Consider the following 25,320-nt stretch of genomic DNA (forward strand, 5'->3'; position numbering starts at 1 on the left):
TGGCGGGAGCCTGTAGTCCCCGCTACTTGGGAGGTTGAGGCAGGATAATGGCGTGAACCCGGGAGGCGGAGCTTGCAGTTAACCAATATTGCACCACTGTACTCCAACCTGAACTGCAGAGCGAGACTCCATCTCAAAAAAAAAAAAAGAAAGAAAGAAAATCTAAAATGCACTCTTCAAAATCTATGTCATTGATTCTGAAGGAATGCAGTTGGAAGGAGGAAGATATTCTGAATTTTTCTTGTATACGTTTATGTATGATCTCAGTTTTTATATGGATCATAGACCAATTTTGATATTTTAAAATACTAATTTTAATCTATCTTGGAAATTTACATGGTTCTTTAGAACTTGAGGACCGTTTTTGCTTTTGAGAATATTATTGTACCTAAAATGGGAATATTACAATGTAACTTTTTAACACTTTGTTATAACAGAGTTTAGACAGTGCTGGGTGCCCCTGAATTTTTTCCCGCCTCTTGTGACCTGTGTTGTTTTGGAATTTACAGTGGCCTGACCAGTAACTACTGTAGGAATCCAGATTCTGGGAAACAACCCTGGTGTTACACAACTGATCCATGTGTGAGGTGGGAGTACTGCAACCTGACACAATGCTCAGAAACAGAATCAGGTGTCCTAGAGACTCCCACTGTTGTTCCAGTTCCAAGCATGGAAGCTCATTCTGAAGCAGGTAAGAAGTCTTTGGCCAGACATCTATACATTTGAACACTGGGATGAAAAGAGATGGAAAATCTGACTGATACGGAAGCCTTCCATGCTACACAGAAAGTTGAGGATATGGCACGTGGAAAGAAGCCTCAGCACTGTCTCTGGTGGAGAAATTTCTGGTGCAACATGTGTGGGTGGTGTCTTCAGGAACAGTGCAAACCCACCAGGGCACTTGACTGACCACTCACTTTGTTATGAAAGGGGTTATCTCAGTGTTCCAGACAAAATTCCAATTCTAACATCAGGCCAAATTTGTGCCAAATTTCACACTAGTGAGTGTTTCCAGGCATTTCTTAAAGTGGGCAGTGTTCATTGCGATCTTCAGCATTGCAGTTGCTGAGATATGTGGCCGTTGAGTTTGTCATCCTGGAGAAACCTAATATGATGATATTTATTCCATCTAATCCTGGGGCTATTGGGCAGTATGTACCACAGAATGCACCATTTCTCTGGCTTACCTCGTTTTAGGTAGGCTCTGCCCACCTGTGCTTGGAAGGCAGTGATTTCTTGGTGTTCTTGCACCTTCTTCTCATGGAACATGAATCTTTGGTGTGTGTTGAGAGGAAGGGTAGTATACTTCTGCTTTGTTGCAATGCAGCATGCTAAAACAAAAGGATTCCCTGTCTCTACGGTAAGGGAATAAGATTTTAGCCTCCATCCTTCTCTAAGAAGCAATAGGTCTTTGCCGGCAAGTACTAGATGCAGGTCCATGACCTGCCCCGTCCACCAGAAGCTTAAGGCTTTGGCTTTTCAGGAGCAATGGTCTAGGAAAATGTGCCAGGTTTTTGTGTCTGTCCCCCACTGACAGTCAATCACCCTACAGCCTGCATGGTCTAATCCATCACCATCTGGTTTCCTGCCTTGTTCTCATGAACAACCAGTAGAGAGTCATACAAAAAAGCTTGCACACGAGTCTTAGTTCCAATTGTAAGCACACTGATATGTCCTTTTCCTACCAGGATTTGAATATAACATTTCTAAGAACTTACTAAAATATTAGAATGCTATTACTCTATTGTTTTTGCTTCAGCATGTCCTTCTGCTTGCGAGTATACTAAAGAGAACAGTCATAATTCTGAAACTACTGTCCTGTTTGTGTCATAAATTGCTTCACATGTTTCTGCATGCTAGTAATTACTCAGCTTGATTCTGTCTATTTTTAGCACCAACTGAGCAAACCCCTGTGGTCCAGCAGTGCTACCATGGTAATGGACAGAGTTATCGAGGCACATTCTCCACCACTGTCACTGGAAGGACATGTCAATCTTGGTCATCCATGACACCACACCAGCATAAGAGGACCCCGGAAAACCACCCAAATGAGTATGTCTTTGATGTTAGTTATAAGAGGAGCAACAGCCAACTTAAGTTTCTCTTAGAAGAGCCATGCTTCAAGCTAACTTGTTAGGACCAAATTTCCCTTAGACCCAGAAGGTGTGGCAAATGTCCAAACAACCTTGCTTTTGATCAAAGAGTCTGAGAGAAGAGATATTTTAGGCTTGCTATCTTTTCTAATAGTCTGATGGAAGCAGAAGGCTATATGGAGTTGATGAGGTCTTGCTAATGTAAAGCTCAGGAGATCAAATGATCAAATAGTTAGAGTGCCATTCTACAGTGTTCATAAAAGATCAGTGCAGTCTTTCACGCATGCAATTCTATCATTCTAACTTCCCTTCCCTGAAACGAAGGTTGTGTTTGCCATTTTTGTCATGGGTCACAAGTAAATAATTCATATGTATATGAATATATATAGAACCAGGTGTGTTCATTCAGATGGATATTTATATATTCATATAGGTTAATATTCGTGTATATGTTCATACAGACTAGTATTCATATATATATATGGTCTAGGGAAATGTGCAAATTTTTCATGTCTGTCCCTGACTGATGACCAAATACCCTATAGCCTGCACAGCTGCAGGCTGTATAGCCATACAATTTGCGGGACACACACACACATATTAATAGAATATAACATATATAAACCTGTGTGAACATACTGGGTTCTAAGCTCCAGTTTTCTGAAGGGATATGGAAGAGCAAAAGCAGGACAGGAAGAGCAAAAGCAAGAATGTAGATGAGAGTCAGGAAATAAACAGATATGGAGATTAAAATAGGCAGGTACATGGACAAAAAACCAGGTCTGACAAAAACTGACTTTCTGCCATAAATGACTATAAAAGATATAAAAAAAAAACTTTCCACATGTTGGACAAGAGATGGTATAGGACTGAGATAATTTAGAAAAGGAAATGAATGAGCACAACTCCATAACTACTCTGACTTTCTTCCTGGAGAACCTTCCTGGACTGAAGGGCAAGGAGTTGGAGCCAAAGCCAACCATAGCAGTTTTGCTGAACTAAGGAAAGAGACTAGAGTTTGGGATAGCTACGAAAATGTAGATTTTCTAGGCTAGGTAATAATGAGAAAGAATTTGTGGTGAAAAGGAGCTGAAGGAATATGCATGGAAGTCTCCTCAAGTCTAATATAAACTGCATGTGCACAGGGAGAAATTCTACGAAGTAGGACAGAGAACTACTATGGGGGAAAGGACAAATTCAGGGAAACAGGGAGCTCAATGGAGATGCCAGAGCTCATGTAGCACTGAGGGGTATTGGAGTTCTGATCAGCTCAAGGATGGATACCTCATTGAACATCTCAGGCATTCAGTAGAGACCCCAGGAAAGTCATACTTTAGGAGTAGGATTTATGCCTTCTTAGAATAAAGGCTACTCCAGAAACACCCTAGTAAAGCTTAAAAACCAAGTCTAAAAGGACCCAAATGATCTCCAAGTAAATTAACTGCCTGACAGAAGAAATCTCAACCATCACTGGAGGTAAATAACTTGATACGGTGCTCTGTAATGTGACATTCACAATGAGTGGCATACATTTAAAAATTTATGAGGCAGAAAAAAGCAATTAGTGTGATCCATAACTAGGAGAAAAACTAGGCAATACGAATAGACCAATAAATAGTAGAAATGATGGAATTGACAAAGAAATTAAAACTGTGTATATATGATAATTGTGTTCAAAGATTTGAAGAAAACATGAACATGAGAGAAACAAATGCAGAATATCAAGAAAAAGCAAACACATAAAACAACCAAATGGAAATTAAAGAACTACAAAAAAAGTGTAACCTTAATAAAATACTCATTGGATGGCCTTACTATCGGTTCATACACCACAGAAGAAAAAGTGAACTAGAAGATAACTCAATGAAAGCCATACAATCTGTAAGACACGCACACATGCACACACACACACACACACACACACACACACACACAGAGAGAGAGAGAGAGAGGCTGAAAAAAATAAACAGAACCTCAAGGATGTCAGTGAAAATATCAAAAGATTTAATATATGGGTAAAGCAAGTCACAGAAGGACAGGAAAGAGATATTGGGACAGAAGAAAAAATTACTCAAAGCAATGACTGCTGAAGACTTTACACATATGAAGAAAATGATAAACTCACAGTCAAGAAGCTCAATGAATCAGAAATAGTATTTTTAAAAGCAAAACTCTATGATTTACTTGGGTACATCATAGAAAAATCATCCAACATCAAAGATAACAAGGATAATCTTATAAACCGGAGGAAAACAAGATCATTTACATAGAGGAACAGTAATGCAAATGACTGATGCCTTCGCCTCAGAAACAATGGGATAACATCTTTAAAGTGATAAAAAGAAATAAAAGCAGATCAACCTAGGACGACATGTCCAGCCAAAAACAAACAAACAAAAATTTAAAAAAACCCTTTAAAATAAACATGATGTAAATATATATTCTGCCACCTCCAGAGGAAACAAGCAAAAAAACAAAAGAATGTTTCCACAGCAGGCTTCTGTATTAAAAGATGTTAAGGAAAGCTATTTAGGTAGAAGAAAAATCATACCAGATGGAAACTTTAATCCATACTAAGTCACGAAGAGCCCTGGAAATGGCAAATGTCAATGTCAATATGAAATACTTTTATTTATCTAATTTTTAAATTTAAAGGACAATTTGTGATGTTAATTAAAATAATAGGGGTATATTGTTGTTTCAGTGTATGTGGTAGTAAAATTCATAAAAAACAGTAGCAAAAATAATGCAGAGGATAAATTGAAGTATACTGTTAATGAGTTTTTTGCATTATCCATGAAGTTATATAATATTGATACATGGTTGAATGTGATAGTTGAAGGTAGGATATTATAAATCCTAGGGCAACCACAAAAATTTAAACTGAGAGGAATAGATAATAAGAGGAATAGTCCTTTTATCCAAAAGAAGGAAGGAAAAGAGGAATGAAGAATATAAAAGATATGATGTAAACAGAAAATACATTATGGTAGACATAGACTGAACCACCTTTTGAGCATATTAAATGTAAAAGGACTAAGCATTACAAATAAAAGGCAGGGACTGTAAGTTAAATAAAAACCACATTCTAAGTGTGTTCTTTTTAGAATAAATACTCTTTAAGTGTAAAGATCTGCTTTAAACACCGAAATATGACAAAGGATATATACCATGAAAACCTGAATCATAAATAAGCTGGAGTGGTGATGAATGGATGCAGGCACTCTAAAGACTAATAAGTGAATGTGGTGAAATTGAAGAAACAAAAATATATACATGCTCAATGTACAAAAACGGTTTTTCTGTATACTTTCTATGATCATTTGGAAAATAAAAGTCTTAAAGCAATATCACTGATAATAGTATCAAAATCAAAAAATATTTAGTGATACATTTTACACACTATGCTCAAGGACTATACACCTTGCACTAGAAAACATTGTTGAGGAAAGAATTAAAAGATCTAAATAAAGATACACCATGCTTATAGATTAAAAAAGTCCATATCACTTCTCGCGAAATTGATCTTTGGATGAAACCCACACCCAAGCACTATTGCAGCAGTCCTTTCTTGGAAAAAAAAAAAAAAAAAATGGAGGACTCAAATACCTTAATATAAAGGCATATAAAAGTACAAGAATTAAGACATATGGTATTGGCCAAGCCCCTTGACTCACGCCTGTAACCCCAACATTTTGGGAGGCTGAGGTGGGTGGATGACTTGAGCCCAGATGTTCAAGACCAGCCTCAGGAACAGAGAGAGACCCTCTCTCCACAAAAAATAAACAATTAGATGGATGTGATGACTTGCACCTGTAATTTCAGCTACTTAGGATGCTGAGGGGAGAGGATGGCTTGACCCAGGAGGTCTAGGCATGAGTGAGCCTTGGTCATGCCCCTGCATTCCAGCCTGGATGATGGAATAAGACATTGTCTCAAACAAAAACAAAAACAAAACAGGGTATGTATTACTGTCCAAAAGAGTATGCAAACCTAAAAAGGGATGGTCCAGCACCAGACCCACATACATATATGGTAAATTGATTTTCCATATAGATGGCAAAGCAATTCAATGGAGACAAAAATATTTTATAAAATCATTCTGAACCATTTGGATATCCATGACAGAAAACAAAAGCAGAACTTGACTTTTGCCTTTCATCTCAACTTATTTTGAGATATCTCTTCCACCTAAGTGTCAGAGTTGAAACTAAACCTGAAATATGAAAGTTCCATGAGAAAACATAAAATCTTTACAACCTTATAGAAGGCAAACTGTTTTGAGGCAGGAGTCGGTAAACTCTCACTATAAAAGAAAACAAATTATGATGTGGGCTTTCATGACAACTCATGCTCACCAAAAGTCGTTGTTATGAAAATAATTAGGCAAGTAACATATGAGAAGAAAAATGCTCTCTGTCCATATATCTGACAAATGGCTTGTGTCCAGAATATAGGAACATTTCTCTCACTCGCTGAACAGACGACAAACAACTTATGGGCAACAGATTGAATAGGCATTTCTTGGGGACAGATTGATGTACACATAGCCGATAAGCACCTGAAAAAAAATGTCCAATATCTCAGCCGTGAGAAATAAACAATTATAATCATCATAATATGTCACCAAACCCCCAATGGACATGGATATCATTAAGAAGACACCACAAACAGTGGTGTCACTGATGTGGAGTGAGGATGTGCAACTCTCTCTTATACTGGTGGAAGTGCAAAATGAAACAACCACTTTGGAAATCAGTCTGATGCTTTCTCCAAAAGTTCAATAAATGCACATTTACCCTACAAACCTGCAATCCTATTCCTGAATATTTACCCCATGGAAATGGAAACATAAGTCCATAAAGACATCTACAAGAATATTCATAGCAGCTTTATTTTTATAACTCCAAACTATAGACATCTTCAATGTCAATCAATAAGAAAAATGAGTAAATAATTTGTGATCTAGTCACACAATGGAATACTATTCAGCAATAAAAGGGAGCATATTATTGATACTCTCAAATAGCATAGATGAAGCTCAAAAATATTAAGTTAAGGAAAGATGCCAGATAACAAAAATGAACATTATGTATGAGTCTATTGATGTAAGGTTCCAGAAAGGTAAAACTAATTTCTGGTGAAAGAAACCAATGTCATTTGCCTCTGGCCATGGGAAGAGAGTAGCAGAGACTGAGCAGTAAAACAAAGTTGTTTCTGGAGTGATGTAAATGTCCTGTATCGTGATTGAAATGTGAGTTACACAAGTGTACATGTTCATCAAAATTCATCAAACTACATCTAAGATCTGTGCATTTGACTATACATGAAAGTGTATCTCAGTTGAAAATAGATAAAAAAAAATCTCCCTAGAAGACTACACTTGCTAACACATCCAGTTGCTTGGAGAATCAGCTTGCTGGAATGGGGAATCTGGGCTTGAGACTGGGTTACCATGTGTAGAGTCTCTACAGAGACAGTGTTGCATTCCCGTGGTACATAATACATTTCAAGTTTTCTCAGATAGCCACATGTCATGAATGTGAGGATTCTGAGAGGTTGGAGCAATATTCCTGGGAGGAATGAAGGGAAGCACATTTTCCAAGATGCCCCCACACCGGGGTCCTCACTGGCTGTGCTTTTGTTTTCTTTCTTTCTTTTTTTTTTTTTGAGACGGAGTCTCGTTCTGTTGCCAGACTGCAGTGCAATGGTGCAATCTCGGCTCACTGCAACCTCCGACTCCTGAGTTCAAGTGATTCTCCTGCCTCAGCTTCATGAGTAGCTGGGACTGCAGGTGTGTGCCACCGCGCCCAGCTAATTTTTGTATTTTTAGTAGAGACGGGATTTCACCATGTTGGCCAAGATGGTCTTGCTCTCTTGATATCATGATCCACCCGCCTTGGCCTCCCAAAGTGCTGGGATTACAGGCCTGAGACACTGTGCCCAGCCTGTGCCTCTTACTCAATTGTTTTCTGACTCCTCCATAGCCGATGGACCTTTTCAGATCCCGTGGTCTACCCAGCCATCTCGCTTTATGCTTTGGGTCCCACTGTTCCTTTGTCTCATCCCCCTTCTCTCAGTCCTGGAGTTGCTGCGGCCAGTGGAGGATGGGCAGAGAGTAGGAGAGGAGGTCCTGCCCAGGAACCAGTCCTAGAGAAAGAGCATCATACCTGGGAGTTAGTTTTCCAGGACAGCTTTTATAAGTTTTGTAGACTTAAACCCACTTGACCCAACTAAAAATGTATTGACAGTAATACTATTTTCATGGTTGTTTTTCATTGTAAATGCAGAGCCTTTTAGCTACATGATGAGTACAGAGAGTAAGGGAGGCTGGCCTGGGAATGATAGCATTTTGGATGGCATTTCCTCCTTGAAGAAATGTATGTTAGTTCCAAATCACATGTTACTATACAGTCCTGTAGAAAGAGATAAAGAGAGCTAGACAGATATAGATGCATTTGTATGTGCATAACAATCTATAAGACACACATCAAAATTCGTACCAGTTCCTCCAGGGGTATGTGCTTGGCAGAAGGTAGAAGGAGGGTATTCTGGTTCCTTTCTTTTGCACATTTATGTATGATCTCAGTTTTTATATGGAGTGTTGATATGGTTTGGCTATGTCCCCACACAAAATCTCATCTTGACTTGTAATCTCTATAATCCTCATAATCCCCACACGTCAAGGGCAGGACCAGGTGGAGGTAATTGGATCATGGGGGCAGTTTCTTGCAAGCTGTTCTCATGACAGTGAGCAAGTCTCCTGAGATCTGATGGTTTTGTACATGTCTGGCATTTCCCCTATTTGCACTTACTGTGTCCTGCCAGCCTGTGAAGAAGGTGCCTGTTTTTCCCTTGCCTTCTGCCATGATTGTAAGTTTCCAGAGGCCTCCCCAGCAATGTGGAACTGAGTCAATTAAAACAGTTTTCTTTGTAATTTACCTAGTCTGTCTCAGGTATTTCCTCATAGCAATGTGAGAATGGAGTAATACAAGCATATACTACTTTAGATATTTTAAGATAAAAATTATCATCTATCTTTGAAAGGCATGCACAAATGGGAAGTTTAGGAACATTTCTGTTGTGGCAATTGTATGTTACCCTTAATGGAAATATTTCAAAGTCACTTGTTAAGACTTTGTTAGAACAAAATGTAGAGGCTGCTGGGTGTTCTTGAGTATTCTTCTGCCTCCTATAACTTGTATTACTTTGGAATTTCCAGTGGCTTGACAATGAACTACTGCAGGAATCCAGATGCTGACACAGGCCCTTGGTGTTTTACCATGGACCCCAGCGTCAGGTGGGAGTACTGCAACCTGACGCGATGCTCAGACACAGAAGGGACTGTGCTCACGCCTCCGACTGTTATCCCGGTTCCAAGCCTAGAGGCTCCTTCCGAACAAGGTAAGAAGTCTGTGTCCAGTCATCTACGTGCTTGGACAATGGGATGAAAAGACATGAAAAACCACACTGATGCAGAAGCCTTTAGAGCTACGTAGGAGCTCGAGTGTTGGTTGAGGTTCTGCCATGCCCAAGGAAGCCTCGGTGCCGTCCCTGGGAAAGCCAGGGCTGTGACTTTAGGCACCACTTGTGGCACTAGTGACTTTAGGACAGGTGCAAAACCTCCAGGGTGCTCAACTTAACCACTCACCTTGTTCTAGAATGGGTTATGTCAGTGTCCCAGTCAAATTCCTATTTTAACATGCTGTCAAGTGTGTGATTATTTCCAAGCCAATAAGCATTTCCAGTAATTTCTTAAAATAGACAGTGTTCATTGCAGTCTTCAGCATGGTGGCTCCTGAGGAATGTGGCCTCTGATTCTGTCAAACTAGAGAAACCTGTCATGACTGCATTGATTCCGTATCGTCTTGGGTCTATGTGGCTGTCTGTCTGTAATCATGTTTTGTTTTGTTTTGTTTTCTACAGACTGTATGTTTGGGGTTCCTCCTCATTGCTCTGAGACTCTTATTGGGAGTATGAGGCTTGAATTAGGGGAAGGGGAGTTGACATTAGATCTTAAATGACTGGGATAACAAATCCATGGGGGAAAATAAGCCACTTGTACTTGTCCCCTATTTTCTTTCTGCAGACCAATCAACTTGTCTATCCAAGTTGCAGAACACCACCCCGGACTTTTCCTTTGTGTAATTTGGTTGCTTGTGGTTGGTCTGACATGTGAAGGGATCTTGAGCTGGGGAAGCAGCTTGGCCTCCAAGTCCACTGATGACCAGCACCCTGAGATTGCCTGGGGAGGTGGTACCAGGCAGTGATGAAGATCATGAGAGCCACACTGCCCATCATTACATTTGAGCCACTCCTGGGGAGAGCAAGAGGGAAGAAGGAGAGGTTAGGATGTTAGGAAAGATTCTACTTGGCCAGTATTATTGTAATGTGGCATTGTGGTCTCTGGATTTAGTGTGAGTTGATAGTTGACTTTTTCCTCGAGTGGGTGCTTTTGTCTGTTCTGCAGAAGCATCTTGGTGGCTCCTCTACCTCAAAGTCCCTTGATGGGGTCAGTTCCATTTCTCCACTTCTGGCCCAATCTGGTACACGCCACTGACTCTCACTTCCTGGGCTCTCTATTGTTGACAGGCTGCCTTGAATTTAAGCCCAGTCTGACTTACCTGCCTCAGACATCCACGGTAGTGCCTAGAACTCATGCACCTTTGACTCCCATGGAAGGGAAGTGCAGTAGCTTCCCAGGTGCAATTCTGGTGTCCTCACCCACATTGAGGATGTATGAAAATCAGGTTCTTAGAGACTGGAGAAAGAAGGAAGAATGGGAACAAGATTTTTCCCAATGGACTGTGAGATTCCTCACCTTACCTTGATGTAAGACAAGTGAGGTTAACCCCAAGCCTGGTGAGAAGGGTTCCCATCAGACACTGGGAAATCCTGAGGACTGTTTCCTGCAGAAGGATGTGGTTGGTGGGATATTCAGGTTTGACTCATGCTTGAGAAAGTTAGAGTCTCTGGTTGGAGAAAGAGTTTAATAACTATTTCATTTCCACCAACACATTCAGTACAAATAATAAATAAGTAAAAATAAATAGAAACATTCAGTTTTATTTTGAATAGTAGGAATAGGGTATCATCATTTCTGTAGTTACTCTTTTAGTACAGTGATACATATCCACTGTGTGTAAGGCATACTAGCAGAAATTGAGCTCAGCACTAGAGAAGATGATTGCATTCCATGCTATGCTTCTTTTTTACGAAAGACTTCCATAGATAGATTCTCAAAACAACCCATGGCAAATGAAAAGTTATTTGGAAAACTCAGGTTCCATATTCACTGGAGTGTAGAATCTCTGGTTGGTTGGGGAGGAATTTCCTCTTGCAGTTGTTATTAATAATTATATGAATAATTATTAACTATATTAACATTTATAATTTTGAAGACCTTGAAGGGCTAGAGACAACAGAGAAACATTTTTGAACACCCTTTGTAGTCCCTGCACTGTTGTAGACATTGGTGGGTGGTACCAAAGATAGGACACTGTCCCTACCTCCACAGACCTTGCAGGCTTGCTGCAGAGAGAAGGCAGGGAGGAGGAAAAGAATAGAGGCACATGTGTGTAAATCACCCCCACAGCAGTCGGTTAGTCATGGGAGGCTCCCCAGAGGAACTGTCCTGAAGCTGGCTGAGAGAAGGCAACATTTCAACATAGAACAGTTATCCTTGCTACATAAAATCACGTACACACATGCACACATGTGCACACAGAGACTCACATGCAAAAGAATCCTTCGTGCCTTTCAGTAAACTTTACATGGTTTAGATGATGATGGTGATGATGATGGAGATGATGGAAAGAATGACATCATGTTCTAAACATATTACATCGAGTCAGAATAACAATGAGAAATAGCTATTTGTACCAATCAAGGTCTTCTCAGAAAATATCTCATTCTAATGCCGAACTATACCAATATCTTTAATCACTTCCCCAACAAAATAATTAGAAAGTGCTTATATTTCCTTGAAAGGAGAGTGTCCTGTGTTGTTTACTACCACTTTTAAACTTAGAAAGAAAATCTAAAAAGTGTTTATGGTTTTACTCTTTAATTTCACCTTTGAGATGTGAAAAACTAGCGCTTGGAATTCGTCCTGAATTAAACGACACAATTGCTAACTTGGACCCAAAAGTTAATTCTTTCCCACCTTGTGCCACAGCATCCTCTTCATTTGATTGTGGGAAGCCTCAAGTGGAGCCGAAGAAATGTCCTGGAAGCATTGTAGGGGGGTGTGTGGCCCACCCACATTCTTGGCCCTGGCAAGTCAGTCTTAGAACAAGGTAAGAACAGGCCCAGAAACCATCTATACTGTCCTTCCACATAGGCCTCACAAAACCCTTCTACATTTACACAAAACCCACACAGCTGAGGCATCAGTCCCTGCCTCCATGTTTTCTGAAGGAGGAAAAGATATAGAAAAATAAAAAAATTATATTATCCTAGGTTCTCTGCTTTGAAAACGGCCAAAATTGTCATCTTTTTCCTGATCTGAGCAGCTCCATCAAAATCTGTAGGCACAGTGATTTGCACCAAGTTCCAATATTGCTGGAAAATACTGAAGATGCTCTGAGGGTTTCTATGGATATCCATTGTCTCACTGTCAGATGAAAAGAAAGGGAAGTTTTTAGAAATGTGACACTTTGCAGTGAGAGGACAAGAGCAAACTTATCTGCAGTCTATCACAGGCACAGATTTTTTTAAACACTTTTGTGAATCATTGAATTCAATGCCGAGGCTACTCATCTATTCACAAACACGTGAACAAATTATAGGTCGTGATCCCCATCCATTAAGATTGATTAGTCCCATCCCACAGAACCTGGACCTTCTGGGTATCATTTCAGTGGAACATGCCTTTCACAAGTTCAGTTTTCTTGGGTATCTCTTAGGAAACAGGCCCATCCGCTTGCTTGTTTTGCTTCCTCGGCTTACTTCTACACCAGGTTGCCTGTGCTCAATTGCTGTTCTCCCCTAAAGAGAGTTCCTTTCACAGGTTTATGAAATGCCATCAACAAACCTGATCACACTGCATTTCACTCTGCTGTCGATTTGATTTTTCTTTACTTTATTGGTTAGAAACTCCTTGCTCAGGCCGGGCGCGGTGGCTCACGCCTGTAATCCCAGCACTTTGGGAGGCCGAGGCGGGTGGATCACAAGGTCAGGAGATCGAGACCATGGTGAAACCCCGTCTCTACTAAAATACAAAAAATTAGCCGGGCGCGGTGGCAGGCGCCTGTAGTCCCAGCTACTCAGGAGGCTGAGGCAGGAGAATGGCGTAAACCCGGGGGGCGGAGCTTGCAGTGAGCTGAGATCCGGCCACTGCACTCCAGCCTGGGCCACAGAGCGAGACTCCGCCTCAAAAAAAAAAAAAAAAAAAAAAAAAAAACTCCTTGCTCTACAGAGCTTTCACCTTCCACATATTTCAGATTCATTATTTCCTAAACTGTGTGGTGGTCGATGTCCTCATGGATTTATCAACGCGCTGCCATCATACGCTTTTTATCTGTACTCTTCATTACAATCTGTTTCCGAGTGACTCACACCATTATTCTGAGCTCTCACCTGCCTATGCAGTCCTAGAGAGCAAGTGATTCAAGAAACATCCCCCAAAAGTAAAGTTTCTCAGGTAGGATCAGAAGACCCTCATGAGTCACTGCTGCTCAGGATCACATCTGGCTCCTCGAAGAGTGATTCATCAGACCTTGTATAGATCTTGTCACAAAAATGAAAGAGACCTCGGGGGATGATCTTGGGCTGGTCACTTCTGTTGGAGTCCCAGGCTGTGGGGTATAAGCCACGGCTGTAGAGCTTCATGCGGAGTCACTTAGCTTTGCTCTCCTGTGGACAGGCTGTGTCTGTACCTCCCCCAGGCATTAGAAGAAGTGGCATAGATGAGCCCTTCTGAAAAATCCGACGCCTGGAACACCAGTCAAAGGTACCACCATCCTGACATTGGGCTGGTAGCCCTTTCCTTTGGGAATATGAACATGATCAAATCTGAGTAAATCTGTCTTTTTGGCTTTCTATACAATGGAGTAAAATAAACCATCAAATCTGAACAAAGTCTTTGCATGTTTTCTTTCTAGGTTTGGAAAGCACTTCTGTGGAGGCACCTTAATATCCCCAGAGTGGGTGCTGACTGCTGCTCGCTGCTTGGAGATGTATGTTTAAGGAACAACTGACAGGAGGTCTTATCTTCAAGACTTTTTTCCTCTTCCTCTTCCTCTTCCTCCCTCTTTTGTTCCCTCCCATCTTCCCCTCTTTTCCTCCCCACCTCCCTTCCTTTTCTGGAAGGAACACTAGGAACCAGGGAATGCATGCACAGAAGCCTGAGGCAGAATTTCCAGGGAAATTGGATGAGAGAGGAGGGAAGTGTTTCTAGAGAGAACCTGCAGAGGGGAGACACAGTGCAGGTGATTTTGTGGACCTGGATAAACTGCTGGACAGAGCTGTTCACTACCAGAAGCATCAGTCTGTATTAGGCCATTCATGCATTGCTCTAAAGCAATACTGAGTCTGGAAAATTTACAAAGAAAAGAGGTTTAATTGGCTGATGGCTCTGCAGGTTTTACAGGAAGCAGGATGCTGTCATCTCCTCTGCTTCTGGGTGGGCCTCAGGAAGATTACAATCATGGTGGAAGGCAAAGTGGGAGCAGGCATGTCACATGGCCAGAGCAGGAGCAAGAAACAGAGAGAGATGTGGTGGGGGTGCCAAGCACTTTTAAATGACCAGATCTTGCAAGAACTAAGAGTGAGAGCTCCCTGATCACCCTGAAGATGTGGCCCAAGTCATTCAAAAGGGATCCACCTCCATGATCCAAACACTTTCACCAGGCCATACATCCATCACTGGGGACTACAATTCAACATGAGATTTGGGTGGGGACAAATATACAAACTATATCACAGTCTCTGCCAAAACAGACTGAGAACATTCCTTAACTCTCAGGTTCTGGCAAACTGTGAATTTTGTTTCTTGCTACTCATAAGTCACTGATTCTGGGTGGCCAAGGGTCTCAGGAAGATAGTGCCAAGGTCATGGCACAGAGGGTACCTGAAGGGGCTGGACCATATTTTTCTCTTGACATCCTCATCTTTTCTAGGTTCTCAAGGCCTTCATTCTACAAGGTCACCCTGGGTGCACACCAAGAAGTGAATCTCGAATCTCATGTTCAGGAAATAGAAGTGTCTATGTTGTTCTTGGAGCCCACAGGAGCAGATATTGCCTTGCTAAAGCTAAGCAGGTACTGACGGTGCTGTCAGTTAAGAAACAGTTATTTGTAGGAGAGGCAGGTTTGGGATAGGTGACAAGGCACACAGGGCACTCACTCTGCTGGCGACTCTGGAGGGCAGGGTGTTGGTACAGACAAGGATGGTCTGGCCTGGATGGGAAGGCATGGGGCAGGGGCCAGAGCTGCTCTTCTGGGCCTGACCACAAGCCCGGGGTAACGTCTTTGGGTCTGTGAACCGATGGGTGATGTCCTGGGATGTTTTGACACTCTAGGAAGGTGAGAAGGGTCTTTCTGGCTCAGCCTAAACAGTAGCTGATCTCCCTTCTGCCCCCCAGTCTCCTCCCTACCATCCCAGCAAATGTGCAAATACAAGGTCTCTGCTCCTCACAATCCTCAGAGAGGTAGGGTGCTCTGATGGCTTGAACAAGTAATTTGGAGATTTTGAGTTTTGGAGGAGTTCTCTGATAGGCTGATACATTTTGAGTTTAGAGTTCCCACCCACATCCCCACACCCCTAGAGTGCTCCACCAGGGAACCTGTAGACTGAGGACTTCTGCACCACAGATGTCTAGTGCCCAGAAGCAGAAAGTGTGTCTGCTTCAAAGTTGGTGGCAATGATGATTCTTGGTCAGAGTCAGAACAGGGCATTTCTCATACCCAGTCCTTTATCCTCTTGAACTTACTAAAGTAGAATCAGGTCTAAAAACCAGAGTTCTAATGTTTGAGAGTTCCTGGAACTCTAAGATATATAAATGTTCTTTGAAAACATAGCATTTTGTTCATGCAAGGTGCTTATTTCCAATCCTCTTTCATTTGATGGCTAGCATTTTACTGGATTTTTACAACCATGGTTTAGTAACATTCACTGAGGAGGAAGTGAAGGATCCAGATGGAGCAACTTGCTCTGGGCACACAACACATTTGCAATTTTATACCCTCTTGATGATGTCTCAGCCAAACATTCTGCCCAGTCATCAATGCCCTCTTCAATTAATATGAAAGGACACACTTGGCATGGGATTCCAGTTGTGCACAGAATATACATGAGAAGTACACCTTTGTCATCCCTACTTTCAAAGGCGAATGCCACCCTCAGCTTCTTGCATGCAACTGATACCTTTCAAATGAAACCTTGTATCTGTGTAGTCCATAGGCAACCACAGGCAAATGTGAGGGTGAAACTCTGTGTTCTATGTTGCTCTGAGTCATTGAAGCAAGGCAGTGCCAGCTCAGAGGGCTCTGGGGCCTCAAGGTAAGGATGCCTAGTTGTAGATACTGCAGCTCCCAGCTAGGTAGTCAAACATAACTGCTAATACTTCCCTTATAGGCCTGCCATCATCACTGACAAAGTAATCCCAGCCTGTCTGCCATCTCCAAATTACGTGATCACCACCTGGACTGAATGTTACATCACTGGCTGGGGAGAAACCCAAGGTGAGATCAATTCCATTGCCCATGTAACAAATTGTTTTTGACCTGCAGTGCATGTTACAAAATGAGCATTTTAGAGATCGTTGTGAAATTCCTATCCATGAACACTGTCCAACCCTCCTGACTTTGCCTGGGCACCTGTCTATGTCTCCATAATCAGTCTTCAAGGGATGTGGGCAGGGGGAGAGAGGCCATTTCTTTGAGTCTTTCTCTTTTTTTGTTTCCAGAATCTTTTTAAAAAATTGTATGTTTCCCTTACACCAAAACAAGCAAAAGCCAGTAGATGTCTTTGAGTCTCTTAATTATAATTTCAGCATTCATATTGCTTCCCAGGTAGGGGGGGTTTTCACCCAGCCCTCAAGTTAAGGGTGTTAGATTATTTTTCATGTGAAATTAGCCAGACTGGGTTTCTAAACATGGTGCAAAACAATAACGACAAAAGTTATAATTAAACTAGTCTTCTTCCCAAATACCCACATGTCTAACGTGTGTGGGAGGGTGTTAGGCAGGGGACCTACATCTGGGGAAGAGGCAGACAGGCCCCGTGGCCCCAAGTCTAGGACAGCATGTGGTATTGGTTGATGGATGAGAGCAAGAGAGGGAACACTTGTGCAGGATGTGGTATCAGCACCTGTACTACACTTTAGGGATTCCTTCTCTTTGCAGTATACCCTGACAATAATTATATCCATCAGACTTACCCCCTTGGCAGCAGGAAAACTAATACTCTTAATGTCTCAGTTCTACTTTCTTAGAGGTGCAGGTGGGGACACAGGGAGTCTGGGGCCCTGGAAAAGCGTTCTGACTCTGCCACTAGCCAGATAGACCTGAACTAGACACGTTACCTCTTTGTATCACTTGGCTCTAATCCCTTATCTGTAAAACCAGCATTTTCAAGTGGTGCTTTGCACATCAGCCTTTTGTATACACTTTCATTTAATGAAAATTCTTTGGGGTTTTTTGAAAAGGTTAAAAACCACTGGCCTAGATAATTTCAAAGCTGGGTTTCCTTTTTCTGTTCCTTTTCTATTACATTTAAAACCTCACCTCCTTGACTTCTTGTTCCCTTTTTCTGCACTGCAGTCTGGGAGCACTGAGGCCAAATAAAAGGAAACTTGGCTTGAGGGACACCTATGGGTGTGCCAGGCTGCTCCTGGTGTTTGCATATTTTAAAATTTAAATACTAGAAACCTCTGCGAGTTAGGTATTATTTTTTCCATTTTACCATTGAGGAAGCTGGGGTTCAGAGAAGGTGCAGGGTGACAAACCTGAACTGGAACCCTGGCTCTCGCCTATCAGCTGTCTGGACTTAGCAAAGTCATGAGCTCTCACTGATGGTTTCCTCAGCTGATGTGGGCTGCAGGGCTGTTATGGGGGAAATAATAAGAAAGTGCATCAAGTGCCGAGCACATACTAAGCACTCCATCATGGCAGCTCCTACTACTAACACAGAATAGAGTTGAATCTAACATGACTCCTTCTTGCAAGTGACAGAAAATCCAACTCGAATTGGATTAAGCAAAACAAGGGAAATTCTTAGTGAGCTGAAAAGCTTCAGGCTCACATGAGGCCCCAGATCCCAGGCACTCCTGATCATGGGGTAGGCACTATTTGGGGCACAAAGGTGACACTCCCATTGCTGCAGATGCTGTCATGGCTCTGGCTCTGCTGAGAAAGAATAAGAAAGGCCATTCTCCCCATTACATGAACAATAGTCTGCCCACTCTGAGAGACTGAAATTGGGTCATGGTCCTGCCCCTGAGCCCGTCACTGATTGGCTCTGACCTGCATCAGCTGTTCCATGCTGGAAGTAGAGGCAGGACCCCATTCATACCCAGAAGGGAGCTAAAGGTAGATCCCTCACCAGGATTATGGGGTGTAGGGTGAAAGGCTGCTGGGCAGCCAGAAAGCAAACAGATCCTCTACAATACTTCAACTGATGAAAGCATGAAGCTAAAATCATAAGGATCTGAGTGCGAGTTCTGGCTCTCCCATCTTCCATGTGACATTGGGCAGTTACTTAATCTCTTTTAGCCTGTTTTCTCATCTGTACTTACATATAAGGTGATTACGAGGATGAAGATTATGCATCTTCATCCTCACCTTCCAACACCAGCATCATCATCCCCATCACCATCATCAACACCATCATCATCATTACTACCACTACCACCACCATCACCATCACCACCACCATCATCACTACCACTACCACTACCACCACCATCACCACCACCGCCACCATCGCCAATATCATCACTCTCAACATCACCACCATCACCATCATCACCAACATCATCATTACTACCACTACCACCACCACCACCATCACCACCATTCCACCACCATCACCAGTATCATCACTCTCAACATCATCACCACCATCACCATCACCACCACCATCATTACTAGCACTACCACCACCATCACCATCACCATCACCATCACCACCATTCCACCACCATCACCATTATCATTACCACCACCATCATCACCATCACCATTATTACCACCATCATCACCATTACCATCACCATTATCATTACCACTAAAACCATCATCACTACCACCATCACCATTATCACTACTACCACCATCACCATCACCACCATCATAAATCAACAGAACATCACATAACCGGCGTGTAGCTGGGCATTGACCACAGAGCCCACTTGCTGTTTCCTCTCTCCCACCCCCATCAATACATTTCTAACCACCATCCTGCACTGGCTCCCTGTGTCCTCTGGTCTCACCCACATGTCCACTGAGAAAATGATTCTCAGAACACTAACTAGACCAGGAGGAGTCACACAATATAACTCAGGTCTGTTTATCCATTTTCTATGTTGATGACATCAGATCAATGGGTCTTCTCAGCTTCTCAGAGGGAGGTCGAAATTCTCCCCTTCTCCCCTTCATGTTTCCAGACCTTCCTTGACTTGGATATTCCAAATGCAGAGTAGGTGTTGAGGCCAAGGGGCTCTTCTATGTCAGCCCCATCTGCAATGACTGGGCTGGTCCTGCGGCCCTCTCCCCAGGGCCCAGTCAGGGAGGGCTTCAATCCTCAGGTCACCCGTGGCCTCCCTGCCCTCAGAGGTGCCATCTCTATGTTGGCCACTGGATGGCAGCTCATACTCACAGATCGCATCAATCTCCTGGCAACTAGTGGTGGGTTTACCCCCTTATCAGGATGTTTGCCTTGCTCTGAGAGCAGATCCAAAAGCAGTGATATCTAACTTAATTTTCAACAAGATATTTTGAAAAGGGTGCTCCCTCACATGTCTACACAGTCCAGGTCATGCACCCCCTGCCCGGTGCTTGGTAGTCAGGAGGAGCTTCCTCCATGCAGCTCCTTCCTGGCTAGGGCTGAGCTGGGCTCTGGAGCGAGGCTCTGGGAAGAGCCTCTTCCATGCTGCTCATGTAAACTCCAGATTCAGTGTCAGTTTTCTGAACCTGAGACAATGATCTAAATGCAGTCCAAGACTTTGAGGGGGGAAGAGAGAGCGCCTCAGCTCTTGCCTGTGTCATGCTTGCAAAGCAAAGGATTTTGCAAAATTCTAATGAAAGCTGGGCTTGCAAAATTGGAAAACTAGATTATGTGTGAGAGCACTGAGACATCCCTGCGCGTGTCTAGGGATGTCTAGGGAAATACAACTAGGAGAATTTTCCCTAGTTGTATTTCTTCTCCCTAATTGTCAAGGAAGTGTAAATCAGAAAATGAATCAGGACAATTTCTACCTACTATGTTAGCTAATATTTTAAAAATTGAATACTCACAAGGGTGAGGCGAAGTAATTGTTTCCAGTCACATTTTATACCATCACACCCTTTTAGAAAATAATTTGGGAGTGTTACTGCGAGATAGAAGTATGTCTATGTAATTATGGGAACTTAGACTTAAAATAATAAGAAATAAGAATGAACTTTATGAACAAACATGTGGAAGGTTGGAAGCAAGAGTGGGACCAATGTGCTTGGGGAGGAAGCATTAGGGCAGTGACTCCACAGACCCAGGCTCAAGCTGAACTACACAACCTCCTTATGCCTCAGTTTCCTCAACTGTAGAACAGGAATGATGAAAGTGCCTGTTTCATAGGACTGTTGCGAGGATGAAGTGACATACACCACATTAAGAGCTTGTGCCTGGAAAGGTTAATTCTTAGTAAATAATGGCTATTCTTTTTTAATTTCAATAAAATATACACAACATAAGAGTTACTATTTTAACTATTTTGGCGGGTACCACTGAGTGGCATTCAGTACATTCACAATGGTGTGCAACCATGGCCATATTTTCAGAACGTTTTCCTCATCTCAAAACGAAACCTCATGCCCATTTAGCAGTCACTCCCCATTAAAATATTAGTTATTAAGATTGTAGCATTATTTTAAAAACTCATGATGTAACATTGATTGAAAAAATCAGTATATAAAATTGTGCATTATAATGTCAGTAGTAAAGAAGCCTATAAAAAATCTGAAAAAAGTATATAAAAAGAATAGCAATTGCATTTCTCAGACACTCTTTACGTTATAAAAATCATTTTTGTACTTTCAAAACAAAAGCAAAAAGTACAGAAACAACAACCAACGCGAAAGCACCATGACAAAGCCCAGATAGTTAAATCCAGGTCTCAGGAACACAGAATCACATATGATGTTTACACTCTCCAGGGTCAGAGAGTCCAGGGGCACTGGGAGCTGCCTCGTGTTCCACAGCCTCACGGACAGACAGGACGTCCAGCGCCGCTGCTCTGTTCTTCTGGTTTCCTCCTAAACATGTTTTGGGTGCAGTAACCATTTCTTTCATCTTTTTAAACACAGGTACCTTTGGGGCTGGCCTTCTCAAGGAAGCCCAACTTCATGTGATTGAGAATACAGTGTGCAATCGCTATGAGTTTCTGAATGGAAGAGTCAAATCCACCGAGCTCTGTGCTGGGCATTTGACCGGAGGCACTGACAGTTGCCAGGTAAGAAAAGATCAAGAGACCAAAGTTAGTCTTGTGCTCTCCCATCTCGGTCTCAGCCCCTTAGACTTCAGTCCCAAAGTGACAAATTCTAGCAGGATTTGTCCACGTTAAATCCCAGTTTAAGTGTTGCTCAGAAACTCCCTAGATCTGTCCCTGAATGCATATTCAGATCATCTAAGGGGATGTCTTGGGGCTTGAGTTCCAGATCTGTAGCAAGGGAGTTTTAAGTGCCATAACTACCTCAGGTCACTCACCCTCCTGGGGTGTGCTGGTGGCCAGGGACTAAAGTAGTGACTTTTCTGGTAGGGAAGGAGGTAGAGGGTACAGGACAGAGACCAACTGCACACACTTTACAGTGATGCCCAGGCTAGGCCAGTCTAAAGGGAAACACCAACATAGGGAGAGATGTGTGCAGGATTCACAAGGGGTTTTTTACCCCCAGGAGAAACTAAGTGGTGTGGTTTTGCTGAATAGACTTTGCTAAGTACTTAAGCACTGCAGATGCTCGAGTAATATGCTCATAAGTCCCTTTCCGATTTCAATTACCAGGAAAATATACATGTGGATAATAGACGAATGCCATAGTAAAAGGCTGGCAGGCTAACCCTCACCTGAATTTTTCCCTACCTCTGTATAGGGTGACAGTGGAGGGCCTGTGGTTTGCTTCGAGAAGGACAAATACATTTTACAAGGAATAACTTCTTGGGGTCCTGGCTGTGCACACCCCAATAAGCCTGGTGTCTATGTTCGTGTTTCAAGCTTTGTCACTTGGATTGAGGGAGTGATAAGAAATAATTAATTGGACAGGAGACAGAGTGAAGCATTGACTCACCTAGAGGCTGGAATGTGGGTAGGGATTTAGCATGCTGGAAATAACAGACAGTAATCAAACGAAGACACTGTCCCCAGCTACCAACTATGCCAAACCTCAGCATTTTTGGTATTATTGTGTATAAGCTTTTCCTGTCTGACTGCTGGGTTCTCTAATAAGGTGACATAGCTATGACATTTGTTAAAAATAAACTCTGTACTTATTTTGATTTGAGTAAATTTTGGTTTTGGTCTTCAACATTTTCATGCTCTTTGTTCATCCCACAAATTTTAAATGGGCAGACTGAGGGGGTTTAGCTGCTTTTGATAAGGAACAGCTGCACAAAGCCCTGAGCAGGCTGCAAGGTCACAGAGGGGAGAGCTGAGAAGTCCTAGGAAGTTGTCCATGCATTTACCTCATCAGCTAAGGAGGGCTTGACACACATTTTCACTGTCTTTATTTCTAACACTAAGATGAATGTTTTCAAAGCTGCAACATGTATGGGGAGTCATGTGAACTAGTTCTGTTATTGGGAATGAAGTCGGTCACTGACTGCTTGACTTGAGCCCCGGAGCACAGAGCAGAGAGCTGTGTACCATGGAGTGAATCGGGCCATGGACATGTAACACAAGACCAGCTGAGAGTCTGAATGTTATTCTGGGGCACACGTGAGTCTAGGACTGGTACCAAGAGCATGTAAATGAACAACAAGCAAATATTGAAGGTAGACCACTTGTTCGCCATTGCTAATTGCCTGCCCGGTTTTGAAACAGTCTGCAGTACACACGGTCACAGGAGAATGACCTGTGGCAGTGACACATGTTTAGAAGGAAGAGAAAGGGAAAATGTACATTCTTTACAATTTAAAATTTTAATTGTTACCAAACAAAAATATCCACTCAAAATACAATTCAACAATGCAACAGTCATCTTACAGCAGAGAAATGCAGAGAAAAGCAGAACTGCAAGTGATTGTGAATAAAGGGTGAATATAGTCTCAAATCCTCAAAGAGCTGTGTTTATTTCATCAACAAATAGATTATTCGTATTCAATTCTGATGTGTTTTAAGGATTAAGATGCTCATTTTACAATTAGCGCACATGTGTATATTGTCACCTGTTTTCCTTACAGAAATGTTCTTCCTCATGGTTAATGTTTCCGTTTGGTACCAATTTTGCCTGTTCACATAAAGTATTTCATTTTAAAAACTCAGCATAAAATACAGATTGCATCTGAAAAGATATTGAATATAACATACAAAGCAGAACACACAAGTTCCACATTTCAAAAGCCTCGATAACAAAAAAGAAAGATCAAATCCCTTATTAGTCTGTAAAGTCATTTATAAAGCGTCTGCTGATCCTGTTAAGCATGGATACAATTGACCTTTCTTTTAAATTAAAATGTAAGCTCTTCCCCAAGGCAACTCGAAGTGCCAAAATTGAATGGGAACCGTCCATGTTTTCCACTTATGACCACGGCCACCATCGTCACTGAACTCACAAATATAAGAAAAATATCCCTTCACTTTTAAAATCCTAAGACCCAGAAATCAGAATCCATGGGATTTGTTTAGTGAAAAAGGGAATCTGGCTCTATGTGTCGACAAAAGGAGGGCCAGACATGTCCCAAATAATCTCAGAACCACAGCATCATTTTGTAAATAACAGAGGCAAGACCTCAGATTGTACAGCAGATTGGTTCCTATTGCTGGAACAGGGTCTAAACCATGCCTGGAACCCCAGATGTTACAGAGGAGGTGGACGAGAGAGACTCCTGACCTGTTCACATTGCAAAGGTATGCGGAAACCAAGGTGAGCAGAGAACATGAGTGCGCACACTCTATGGCCCAGGTGCCTGTGATTCAGCTTTCTCATTAACAGGATTCCCAAATCGTCATCCTCCACGCAGTCTTCAGAATGGTCAGTTAGGGGCTCAGTCCCTTGACTGATCAGATTTGATGAAAGCATTTCTGTACAACTTTCTCAAATCCTTGGTCAGCACATCCCACATTCTTGATGGAGCTGTCATGAGAATCAGGTGGGGGGCTTCTCTTGTCTCTCTTTAGCCTAATGGGTCAGAGACCACAGGGAACACAAGAAAAAATCCCAGGAAAGCCTGTGCACCTGACAGGTTCTTTGTTAAACTGGCTACATATTATGTGTTCCCAGAAACTTCAACAGCATTACAAATCCTAACTCATCCAACACGATATAAAAATACTCTGGATAGTTTGAAGTCTTTATACAGTATTACAACAGCGCAGCATGTTGTACTGAAACGCACACGTGCATCTCCGCAAGGCACAGTTTTGCAAGGAGGATCAGCTCCTGGATAGCTCCTTCCTTCTGTCTTTGTCAGGGGCCTCAAAGGTGAGAGCCGGAAACTGGGGTTTTCTTATTCCTGCCACATTTATAGGAATGTGGACTGAAAAAACAAAGGAGAAAGTCTTTAGGGAAGAGTATGTAACTAGTTAGAAGAGGGTCTTCTGTTATTATTTAATAGTATAGCTGGTTTTGATCAAATACATTCATGCATAACTTCTCATGAAAACCCAACTCTAAGGTAACAACAGTATCTGTCTCCAGGCTTGTTTTTTAATCTGTGTTCAGACCTTAGTCGGGGGTGTTACAGGAAGTCAGGGACCCCAAATGGAGGGATCAGCTGGAGCCACAGCAGAGGAACATAAATTGTGAAGATTTCATTTTAATATGGACATTTATCAGTTCCCCAAATTAATACTTTTATAATTTCTTACACCTAT

At 42.1% G+C, this 25,320-nt stretch overlaps 2 protein-coding genes across 2 annotated transcripts in view; one reads left to right on the forward strand and one right to left on the reverse strand.

Moving 5' to 3' along the window:
* Positions 1-509: 509 nt before the first annotated feature.
* Positions 510-23,557, forward strand: LOC108516167 (apolipoprotein(a)-like; the record flags this gene model as incomplete). The annotated part of the gene is made up of 9 exons (XM_017853499.1): positions 510-691; positions 1,893-2,052; positions 9,316-9,497; positions 12,271-12,391; positions 14,198-14,272; positions 15,215-15,355; positions 16,671-16,777; positions 21,599-21,744; positions 22,382-23,557. Coding segments are annotated over 9 exons (1,276 nt in total), but the record flags the coding sequence as incomplete, so codon positions are not given.
* Positions 23,408-25,320, reverse strand: part of SLC22A3 (solute carrier family 22 member 3) — a 112,789-nt gene continuing 110,876 nt past the window's right edge. The window contains exon 11 of the mRNA XM_017853519.1: positions 23,408-24,983. Within this exon, the coding sequence (XP_017709008.1) occupies positions 24,923-24,983 (61 nt within the window). The 3' untranslated portion in view covers positions 23,408-24,922. The remainder of the gene's footprint in view (positions 24,984-25,320) is intronic.

Source organism: Rhinopithecus bieti, unplaced genomic scaffold (genome assembly GCF_001698545.2).
Source record: "Rhinopithecus bieti isolate Rb0 unplaced genomic scaffold, ASM169854v2 scaffold_37503, whole genome shotgun sequence".
Taxonomy (NCBI): domain Eukaryota; kingdom Metazoa; phylum Chordata; class Mammalia; order Primates; family Cercopithecidae; genus Rhinopithecus; species Rhinopithecus bieti.